The sequence below is a fragment of the Lotus japonicus genome, chromosome 6 (assembly GCF_012489685.1).
Source record: "Lotus japonicus ecotype B-129 chromosome 6, LjGifu_v1.2".
In the NCBI taxonomy this organism is placed as follows: Eukaryota; Viridiplantae; Streptophyta; class Magnoliopsida; order Fabales; family Fabaceae; genus Lotus; species Lotus japonicus.
In genome coordinates, this window is record NC_080046.1 from 16,389,557 (window position 1) to 16,401,431 (window position 11,875).

General features: G+C 42.2%; 1 protein-coding gene across 2 annotated transcripts; it reads right to left on the reverse strand.

The window, feature by feature from the left end:
* Positions 1-6,062: 6,062 nt before the first annotated feature.
* On the reverse strand, positions 6,063-9,747 carry LOC130723168 (WEB family protein At2g40480). Of its 2 annotated transcripts, none has more exons than XM_057574124.1 (2): positions 9,242-9,747; positions 6,063-8,288 (listed from the first exon to the last, which is right to left on the reverse strand). In XM_057574124.1, exons 1-2 carry the CDS (start codon positions 9,506-9,508, stop codon positions 6,825-6,827), a joined length of 1,731 nt encoding a protein of 576 aa, XP_057430107.1. In that variant the 5' UTR covers positions 9,509-9,747; the 3' UTR covers positions 6,063-6,824. The 2 variants fall into 2 exon arrangements, with proteins under 2 accessions (XP_057430107.1, XP_057430106.1); XM_057574123.1 differs by having other exon boundaries at positions 6,063-8,291; positions 9,242-9,744.
* Between the last annotated feature and the right edge of the window lie 2,128 nt (positions 9,748-11,875).

The following is an 11,875-nucleotide window of genomic DNA, read 5'->3' on the forward strand; positions in this document are numbered from 1 at the left end:
GAGGGGAGAGTGGAAGTGGCTAGAATGAATGAATCTTCATTAAGAATTTGGCCAAGAAGTTCTACTTTGCCCCAAACAATCCTAGCCTAACAGTTTAAAAGAAAGGGCTTCGCACCATTTCCCCAGTCGTCACAATAGCCTCGCGCTTTGGCACAATTGGCTGCAATCCCTACCGCAATTCTCTTCGCGATAGCCGCGGTTGTGATGTGCGATGTGATTTCTTCAGAATCGCGAGGAGCAGCCGCCAAGCGACACTAGCCCACGCTATTGAAAAATATGCTTAAGTATATATTTCTATGGTTAGAAAGTCTTAAGTATATTCAGTCACCAGTGTTGAGCGTTTAGAATTATTATATAATTTCACAACTATAGTTCCAGATTTTGTACAGTTGTAATACAAATTTAATTTGGGAAAGTAGCAATAAGAATTGGTCTGTATCATGTAAATACCTTTGTACAGGATAAACAATTTTAAAATAATATTTTTCAAGTTATTTATCTATAAATAGTATGATAGAAATGTAATCCTGTGTCTAAATAGTGATCTGATGCCAGGTGCAGTCGTTTGCTCAAGCATCTACATGGAAAAGGAGTTCCCATTGCTTTGGCAACTGGTTCTCTTAGGAAACATTTTGAATTGAAAACCCAAAGACATGGTGAACTATTTTCTTTGATGCATTGATAAACACTGGAATCAACAGTGAAGAAAACAAATGTAGAAACTGAATGCTAACCTAGAATCACTGAGATTCCAGGCTAGAGATGAATTGTATTGATAGAAATTGGGGAAGAACAATTAGGGTTTACAACTGATTTCCCAATGATCAGTTCCTGGTTCCACAACCAGTTCCAAATTCTACTTTCCCAAAAGATGACTTCTACTACAAGTTTCAGCTATTTATAGCCCATTGAACTAACAACTCTAACTGCCAGCTAACAAATCTAAAAAACTCCAACCGCCTGCTGTAAACTAGCTGGCTAATTGATTTATTACACTTTAGTCCCTAGACTATGCTTTCACATAGCTCTAGTCCTTTTCCTAACATACACATGTTTAAGGGCTGGCTTAGCCCTAGACCTATCAATACCCCCCCCCCTAAAAGTTTAACCTTGTCCTCAAGGGGAAAACCAGTAAACTTGTCCTGTAACATAGCAGCTTGTTCCCAGGAATTGTCACAAGAAGGGAGGTCCAGCCACTTGACCAAAACCTCCACATTACCATGCAAATCTTCCCTCAAATCTAAGAGATCTTCAGGTTGAACTTGCAGCTCAAGTTCCTCATTCAACATGGGAGGCAAAGGTTGAGGTTGCTGATTGGGCTTGAGAGCCTTCTTCAACAATGACACATGGAAGACAGGGTGTATCTTAGCATGATCTGGCAGAAGAAGCTTGTAAGCCACTGGTCCAGCCTTGTCAGAAATCTGATAGGGACCATAAAATCGAGGGGCCAATTTAGCACAAGGTCTGGAAGCCAAAGATTTCAGTTTGTAGGGCTGCAGCTTCAAGTAGACCCAATCTCCAATCTGAAATTCCAGATCCCTCCTATGCTTGTCAGCTTGAGTCTTCATGTAACCCTGAGCTTTATTCAAATTATGCTTCAATTCCTCCAGAATCTGATCTCTTTGCTGAAAAAGAAGATTCACTTCTTCTACTTTGGAGGGAATAAGGCTGGCTTTGGCCAAGGTTGGTGGATCTCTTCCATACAAAGCCCTAAAGGGTGTCATTCCAGCTGAACTGTTAAAATTGGAATTGAACCAAAATTCTGCCCAAGGAATCCAATCTAACCAATCCCTTGGCTTAGGGCCCACAAAGCACCTCAAGTAAGTTTCCAATGTCCTATTAGTCACCTCTGTTTGCCCATCTGTCTGGGGATGATAAGAGGTACTCAGCTTCAGTTTGGTACCTGAAAGCTTGAACAAATCCCTCCAAAATTGACTGAGAAACACTGGATCTCTATCAGAAACAATGGAAGTAGGGAAACCATGGAGTTTGACTACTTCTCTGAGAAACACAGAAGCAACCTCCTTGGCTGTATAAGGATGCCCTAGTGGAATAAAGTGTGCATACTTAGTGAGGCGATCCACCACAACCAGCACTGTGTCCTTTCCCTTGACTCTAGGCAGTCCACCCACAAAATCCATAGATATTTCAGACCAAACTTGTGTTGGGATAGGTAAAGGTTGCAACAATCCTCCCGGGGCCAAAGTAGAGTATTTACTTCTTTGACATATGTCACAATCTTGCACATACTGCTGAATGTGTTTCTTCATGCCTTCCCAATAGAGGGAGCTAGAAATCCTCTTATAGGTTCTGAAATATCCAGAATGCCCTCCAGCAGGAGTGTCATGACACTCAGCAAGGATGACAGGGATTCTGTTGGAATTACTAGACAAAACCAGCCTGTTCTTGTAGTATAGAACTCATTTTTTTCAATTCAAAACCAGCATGGGCAGTAGGAGAAACTGTCAAATCCTGTATGACCTGCAACCACTTAGGGTCTTGTTGAACTTCCTGGATCCAAGCTTCAGAATCCTCCATGGATACCATTGAAATAGCTGAATACATTCCCTTCCTAGAGAGAGCATCTGCCACTGAGTTTTCAGCCCCAGGTTTATATTGAATCTCCAAATCCATCCCAATCAACTTGACAGCCCATTTGAACTGCTCATCAGTGAAAAGCCTTTGATCAGTGAGAAATTTGAGGCTTTTTTGATCAGTTCTAACTATAAAATGATTCCCAATCAAGTAATGGCGCCACCTCTGCACAGCTTGCACTAAAGCCATCAACTCTCTCTCATATACTTATTTTTGTTGAGCCCTAGCTGAAAGTCCTTGACTCCAAAAAGCCAATGGTCTTCCTTCTTGCATTAGGACTGCTCCTAACCCCTTGCTGGAAGCATCAGTTTCAATCACAAACCCCTTAGAAAAATCAGGAACAACCAGCAAAGGTAAGTTAACCATGGATTCCTTCAACTGCAAGAAAGCCTTTTGAGCTTGGTCACTCCACTGAAAACTGTCTTTTTTTAATAAATCAGTCAGTGGTTTAGCAATTTTTCCATAGTCCCTCACAAATCTCCTATAATAACCAGTGAGGCCCATAAAACCCCTCAAACCCTTCACATCCCTAGGCTGAGGCCAAGAGCTCATGGATTCTACCTTAGTGTGATATGCTGCTACTCCATTTCCCGAAATGATGTGGCCAAGATATCCTAAACTGGTTTGACCAAAACTGCACTTTTTCTGGTTAGCCTTCAAGGAATTCTGGGCTAGTAACTCCAAGACTAATTTCAAGTGTTGAACATGAGTAACTATGTCTGGACTGAATACTAGAATATCATCAAAAAATACCAATGCAAACTTCCTCAAATATGATTTCAATACCTCATTCATGAGGGCCTGAAATGTTGAGGGGGCATTAGTGAGGCCAAAAGGCATCACAAGAAACTCATAATGCCCTTCATGAGTTCTGAAGGCTGTCTTGGGAATATCCTCTTCTACCATTCTGATTTGGTGATAGCCAGATTTTAGATCTAGCTTAGAAAACACTTGAGCCCCACCTAGTTCATCTAACAACTCTTCAATGATAGGAATAGGGAATTTGTTAGGAACTGTGATTTTATTGAGCGCCCTATAGTCAACACAGAACCTCCACCCTCCATCCTTCTTTTTGACCAAAATGATGGGGCTGGAATAGGGACTAATGCTAGGCCTTATGACACCAGCTTCTAACATTTCTGCTACTAACTTCTCCACCTCAGTTTTCTGGTAATGAGGACATTTATATGGCCTAAGATTAGGAATTTCTGCCCCTTCTTTTAAGTGAACTGCATGGTCATTCTTCCTTTTGGGAGGTAGCCCTTGAGGGTCACTGAAAATTTCCTCAAATTCCTGTAGCAGACCTTGTATGTCTTCTGGAATGGCAGATTCTTTTTTTCCTTCTTCAGTCAGGGTGTTACAATGAACAAGGAGCCCTGACCCTTTTGTTTTTAAAAGGCTCATGAGTGCCCTACTGGAAAGTTCTGACTTGGTTAGAGAGGGATTTCCAGTGATAGTGTACTGCACACCATCCTTCTTTAAGGTCAATTCCAGCTTGCCAAAATCTGCCTTAACTTCTCCTAAACTAGCAAGCCAGTCCAGGCCTAAAACAACATCTATTCCCTTCAATCCAAACAAGTAAAAATCCTGAACAATCTCCAACTTCTGAATAGTCATCTTCAGCCTAGAGCATTTTCCTCTGCATCTGATTTTGTGCCCATCTCCCACCTCAACTGTAAAAGCAGTATCTTCATTCACCTTTAAACCCAACCTGTCCACCAACTTCTGAGAAATGAAGTTGTGTGAGGCTCCACAATCTAACAAGATCACCACAGCATCATTGTTCACATCCCCTTCCACTTTCCAAGACTTGGCAAAAGTTAAACCAGCCATGGATCTCAAAGACAGTTGTAGGGAGTTAAATTCTCCTGGATCTAAGTCCTCAATTTCTACAGAATCCTCAACCTCTTCCTCTAAAATTATCATCCTCAATTGTCTATTCTTACATTTGTGATCCCTTGTATAGGGTTCATCACATCTAAAGCATAAATTCTTTTCTCTCTTCTCCCTCATTTCTGCTGAGGTCAGGTGTTTATACTCCCCCCTCTAGTCTTAGAACTCTCTCCAACTTGCAAAACTTTGTTGCTATTAGCTACACTACCAACAGAAGTAGTTTCTACTTTCTTATCACCAAATAAAGTTGAGTCTCTATTGTAGGTTCTACTATAAGAGTTGCTTCTGAAAGTACCTGTGGATTTCTGCTGATTACCACTTCCTTGCTTGTTCTCCACCAAGTGCTTTTGTTCCAGCAAAATAGCTTTCTGAATCACCTCCACCAAGGTTTGTAACTCAAACAATCTTAGTTCCACCTTGATCTCTTCTTTGAGTCCATTCAAGAAAACTCCCCTGACAAAATCTTGATCAATTTCTGTCAAAGCCCCTGCATATTTCTCAAACTGCTCAACATACTCCTCAACTGTTCCTTCTTGCTTCAAAGCTAGGAGAACCTCGAATGGGTTCTGAATCATAAAAGGCTGGAACCTTCTAACCACAGCTAGTTTGAAACTCTCCCAAGTTGGGTTGGGATTGCATTTTTCCCACCACTGGTACCAACTCAATGCTCTGCCTTCCACAGCCACCATGGAAGCTTGCATACGCTCCTCCATTGGCACTTCACGTAACTGAAAGTACCTCTCCAATTTCTGAGTCCAGCCATAAGCATCTTCCCCTGAGAACACAGGAATTTCCAATTTCCTCCATGGAACCCTGTTTCTCCTCTCCTCATGCCCCTCGCGAATTCCATCCCACTCTCCTTCACCTTCCTCGCGAATCCTCTCCCTTCTGGTTCGCAAATTCGCCTGAAGCGTGTTCAAACGTTCTTCAGAACGTTGAACCTGTTCTTCCGCTCTGCGTGCTTGCTCCTCTGCTCGCATGGTGCGATCTTCCATGTGCTTTGCGCGGGCTTCAAACATCTCCATCCGCAGTCGCATCGCTTCACTCACGTGCCTCCAACCATCTTCACCTAGATCTTGCTGATCCACGCTCCTAGCCATGCTTCGCGTCTCCACCATGTACAGGAATCGAGTTTCGCAGCTTCACAGGGCACCGAATCGGTGCTCTGATACCAGTGATAAACACTGGAATCAACAGTGAAGAAAACAAATGTAGAAACTGAATGCTAACCAAGAATCACTGAGATTCCAGGCTAGAGATGAATTGTATTGATAGAAATTGGGGAAGAACAATTAGGGTTTACAACTGATTTCCCAATGATCAGTTCCTGGTTCCACAACCAGTTCCAAATTCTACTTTCCCAAAAGATGACTTCTACTACAAGTTTCAGCTATTTATAGCCCATTGAACTAACAGCTCTAACTGCCAGCTAACAAATCTAACAAACTCCAACCGCCAGCTGTAAACTAGCTGGCTAATTGATTTATTACACTTTAGTCCCTAGACTATGCTTTCACATAGCTCTAGTCCTTTTCCTAACATACACGTGTTTAAGGGCTGGCTTAGCCCTAGACCTATCATGCATCATGTTGTTGTTGGTGATGACCCTGAAGTTAAACAAGGCAAACCATCACCGGATGTATTTCATGCAGCAGCCAAGAGATTTGAGGGTGGACCAGTAGATCCTTGGAATGTACTTGTTTTTGAAGATGCGCCCGCAGGAGTCCTTGCAGCTAAGAATGCTGGGATGCCTGTTATTGTGGTTCCTGATCCAAGGATGGATAGATCTTCACATGCTGAGCAGACCAAGTTTTGAACTCACTCTTGGATTTCAACCCATGCGAGTAGGATTTGCCTCCATTTGAAGATTATGCAAGCTGAACGTGGGTTTCCATTACTGTCCTTTACAATCTTCTTGCGGACAGAAAAAGCGTTACAGCTTTTGGACCAGACAAGATCATTTATACAACCAGTGCTCTATGAATTGAAATTTGAAGTTTCTCATAAGTTTATATGTCCACAAATACAAATTTATCATATATTGCTATAACAAGGCATCCACGTGATGGTAAGATCTTCTTCATACAGTGAATAAACTCGCATCACTCTAAAGCATCCAACAAGAACAACATAATCTATTAGCTCCTATCAAAGCTAGTTACAGAATATAGGCCTTCACTCAAATACAACATATTTAGCAAAATCACACACCCAGACAAACTGCAATTCAATATCAGGAAAGCAACCACATGAACCAACAAATAATGGCATGGGATTACATAAAAGATGAACGAGGAACGGCTATTCATCCTTGCAAAGGCATTAGGATTAAAATTTCATGCCTTTTTCTTACTTGGCTTTGCCAATGGGAATGATATTTGGATGAATCCAAACTTCTTCCTCTGTGCTACGAACTGCTTTTGATCACTCCCGTCTTTTTCGGCTTTCGGTGGAACAGTTAGATCTTCCCTCAATGCACGGAGCATTTGACTCAATGCTACCTTTTGTCTTTCAGTGTGCTCTTCCATCTCTTTTCTTGTATCATATCCTTCAGGAACTTGCTTTCTGCTAAGTACATCTCTCATTGAAATTGTGGGCCTTAAAACAGGCTTTGGATCATTGTTTGCTCTAGTTGGTAGAGAAGAATCTTGACACATTCCAGCTTGACTACACTTGTCGCAGTTAAAAGAGTCGCACACTGCTTGCTTCTTCAGATCAGCCTCCGGAATCCATCGCCGTAGAGCCTCCTCAGCAGCACGTTGCTTTCTGTTTGCAGACTCAATTCTGTTTAAAGCATCTGCCAATACTTCTTTGCTGTGTAGAACTTCTTCTGATGCTTCCTTCAGCTTCTTCAAAATAGTCTGTTTAGAAATGTTGGTTTCATCAATACGAAACTTTGGATCTATTACCTTCTTTAGAGTCGAGTCCTCAGGTATCTGATCCCTGAAGGTTAGAGGAGAACGCGGTGCAAAAGAAAATGTGACTCTCTCAGGTTCCGGCAGAGCAAACTCTGACACTCTCTCAGCACCAGATAGAGCCTTGATTTCAGCAAGAGCAATAGCTTCAGCTGCCCTTGCAGCTTCTTCCATCTTTTTAGCCGCAAGCAACCTCATCTCGGCTGTCTTAACACTGAATCCATGCCCTCCATAGATTGTTAATGGATTTGAACCTTCAGAACTTCTTGTTTCAACCATTCTATTATGCTGTTCAGAATCAGAATTGAAATTCCTCATATTATTAGCAGGTTGATCAAAAGTGCATTCTGCATGAGATGATGGTGGATTCAATCTTGTTTGCTCTTGCACCCTCTCGTGAGCAGAGACAGCTGCAAACTTTGACGCTAGCTTTGCACGAGTTCTCTCAAGAAAACTTTTATCCTTCTTCATTTTCTTATTTAACGATTCAACAGAGGATTGAATCACCTCGAGTTCATTTATAGTTTGACCAAGATTTACTTTGGCTTCTTTCAACTCCATCAAGATCAGATCAGGTGATGACATAGAGCAGGAGCTAGAAATGTGTAACATCTGTTCTTGATTGCTGACAATGTTTCCATAATTTTCCTTATTCATCTCCTTAATAACTGGAGTTCCAATCTGTTCACAAGAGTTGATATCTGGAGTCGCCAAGCATTTCAACGCATCTTTTTGTAGTTGCTGCTTTAATTCCTCCACGATCCTTTTGGTAGCTCCCAGCTCTTCAAGTACATCAAGTGTTTCAAGTTCTCTGACTATCAAATCCTTCTCCAACTCTGCTGCTTGTTCCTCCACTTTCTTTATGTCAAAATCTTCCAAATTGTCCTGCTAACGAAAATCTTCTTCTACATCAGCAAGTAAACAACTAACAAGAGGCAGGTATCAAGGGTGCACAAAAACTTAAAACAGATCAATAGACAATAATGCATCATCAGTACCAGTGGATGAAAATAACAAGAATTTCCAAGACAAACAAATGGATTCCACCTCTGTAGTAATTAGGTCCAATTTTGCAAATACTCATTGTGCAATAACCAAGAAAGGAGAAAATGCATAATGCTGTTAGACCAATGGGCATCCAAATTCTCAAAGCAAAGGTGAATGAAATTAAATATTTGATTCATTAGATTCTATGTTACACAAGCAAGTCAAATATAAACTATAAAGTTGCAAACTTATATCTAAATAACTAAATCCAAACAAAAGATGAAGAAAAAATGAATCTAGTGATAAGCTGATGAAGTAAAGATGCAATTATCAGTTTTACATTAATAGGCTGAAAATTGACACAGCTAAAGGAGTTCTACTTTTGCCAAGTGGGTTGACAATTGGCATAACTAACTAGTTTCAAGTTTAACTTTCACCTCCTCATAGGTCAAGGGTTTGATCCCCTCTATGTCCAACAAAATAACAATTGGTGGACAACCCTCCTTAGGGAGATCCCCTGACGCTCTTATCCAAGAATGAGTCTCCGTTGGTCTCCCAATATGCCACATGCCACTGATGCGTGTCCGATAGTCAAGAGGTGTTTTCTCTCTATTCTACGATTTTTATGTCACCAAAAATTCTACTTTTTGCACTAACTAATCAACCAAAATTCCTTTAAGAATTGAAACATGAATAAACAAAATTCAGAAACAAGCATATTATTTATCATCTTTATAAAAGAGCAACTGCAAACCATTGTTCACTTCAAAAAATGGAACAGAAAAGAAAAATGACATTCAAATCTCCAACCTCCAAGATTCAAAAACAGGAGCATATAGTACAAAACTTACAAAAGCCTCTCCAAGCCTGTAAAGGGGTAACCAAGGCCCGCTACCACCGAAACGGGTCACGGCCTCCTTAACCGACTCAAAAGGCGGAGACGTATCAATTTCAGCTCGCAGATTCACCCTCCTAACCCCATGAATCGGGTTCCCACCCGACCCGAACCCTGTATCAATCCTACGGGTCCCCGTCTCGGGTCTCGCTTCCCTGATAGCAGGCGTTCCGGGAACCCCAAATGCGGCGGCGGCGGCGGTGGATTCATCAGCCTCGGCCATTTCGATTTCGAACAAACGAAAACGCGGATTTCAGAGAAGCATGTGGAGAAGTTGGTTGCAGGTTGAACATTGGATTTGGGAGAAAGCGCTATTGAAGGGAATTTATGGAGTACAAAGTGGGAAGGGACCATGATGATGATGATGATGTCGCGTGGGTGAGTCAGGACTCGGGGCAACTGAGTCACGTGACTCGGTGGGAAAAAGAGAAGGGAAAGGAGAAAGCGTTGCAGTTGCAGAGAAAGTTGAGAGAACGCTTTTTCAATTTTTGCTTTTTCTTCTATTGGATGATTCGGTGGGGTTGAGGACCACGGTTTCTGAGTGTGCGCTTTATGGTGGTTGGTTGGTGGAGGGGTGGCCAATGAAAGGAGGACACGTAGGAGAGAGAAAGTGTTGATTTGGGGCGTGATTTGCGCGGGAAAGTGTTTTGGTGGAGTTGATTGGTTATGATATGATTGAGTTTTTACTTTTTGGCAGGGAAAAAGTTTTGACATGGCACCAAATGAAACGACGACGTGTTTGCCCCACCCACACCACTAACTAATCACAGCTAGCTACGGCTAGCCTTCTTGGATCAGACGCTGATGGATACCTCGTTTAAGAGGAATGATTTTGTCGTGAAGATCTTCTTAGTGATAACTCTATAATGTCATATCTATCCAGTGTTATCAGACTCGGCTCGAACCGGCCGGTTCGACCGGTTGAGCCGGGAACCGGACCCTAAGCCGGTTCGAGCCGAGCTTCGGATCGGCCATGCAATCCACCCGCTGAGAACCGGAAAAAACCGGCCGGTTCAGTAAAAAACCCGGGGACTCGGTCCTTACGGTTGGACCGGTTCGCTATGTAAAATAAAAAAAACTGAAAACTACTAAGTACAGAACTACGTCGTTTCTGTGTAGGGTTTCTTCTTATTTTCTAACGGGTTTCTTCCTTGTCATCGATTGCGGCTTCTTCCCTCTTCAGAACTGAGTCGTTTCTTCCAACTGGAGCCTCGCCGCCGCCGCTCCACCACGTGTTGCCGTGCAGGCCCGTCGCCGCTCCACCACGCTTCGCTATTCTTCTTCTTCCTGGTGAGTTTCTTCTCCTTTCTTGGTGATTTGTTTCTTCTTTCCTGTCTCTATTTTAAGCTTAGCTATGGATTGGTACTCGAATCCCCAGGTCTGTTTGGGTGTGAGGGCTGGCTGGAACTAATTTCAGATGTTGTCATTCCGCTATGTCTACTGGTTTTTGAAGCCGCATGATTTTTTCTAGTTTTGGTGAACATGTGAACTGAACTGGCAGCAAATTTATTTGCCTTTTTTTGTTTGCATCTGCACTGTGCTTCTTGCGGCAGGGACTTAGGATTGGAAAGCATGTAGGTCTTTGTAAGGGAAGGATTGGAAGGATTGGGATAGTCCACTGTGTGTGTTTTCCCTTTCCTTTATGTTCATTATTTTGTTTTCCCCCACTGTGTGTGCAGTATTCTTTATTCATTTAGGCATTTCAAAAAAAAAAGCTTAGCTTTGGGTTGTATTAGTTTAACTCTTGTATTGTTTTTTCTCAATTTTGGAAGACCCTTTCCTGCGTTTGCTTGTTTTTCTTCATTTATGTGAAGTTTGCCATGCTTTGCACCTGCTTGAAGTTGAAAAAAACGTGTAATTTCCTTGCTATCTTGCTGCCACATAGTATATTATGGTATTTTGATTTTTTTTTATTGTCAACCGAGTCAAACGGTTCAACCAGTGACCCAGTGGTTGAACCATTGACTCATTGACCCAGTGCCTCGACCGAGTCGATCACCGGTCCGAGTCTGATAACACTGTATCTATCTTTACTTCATACGACTTTCGGACTCTGTTACTTTCAAAACTCTAAAAGCAGTGTTTTAAGACTCGGCTCGGACCGGCCGGTCCGACCGATTGGACCGGGACTCGGTGACCTGACCGGTCCGAGCCTCACGTCAGACCGGTTGTGCAAGTCACTCGGCTGGAACTGGTTTGAACCGGCCGGTTTAACGGTCAAACCGGTGACTCGGCCGGTTTTTTATTGAACCGGCGAGTCACCCATTTCTTGTTTTTTTTTTTTGTTAGTTTGTTAACGGTGGTCTAGATAGAAGCCCATTTTCCAATAATTATTTCACCCTTTCACATTGTTTTTTTTTGGTTTGAACACAGGCCATGGAGGTAATATGAAAGAAAACTACCACTGAACCACCAGGATGTTGTTGATTAAAAACGTATTTTGTTTTTTTAATATTAATTTTATATTGCATTGGACATTTTTTATTATTTTTTAATATACACCGAGTCAAGCAATCGAACCAGTGACCCAGTGGTCCGACCAGTGACTCAGTGACTCAGTACCATGACCGAGTCGATGACCGAGCCGAGT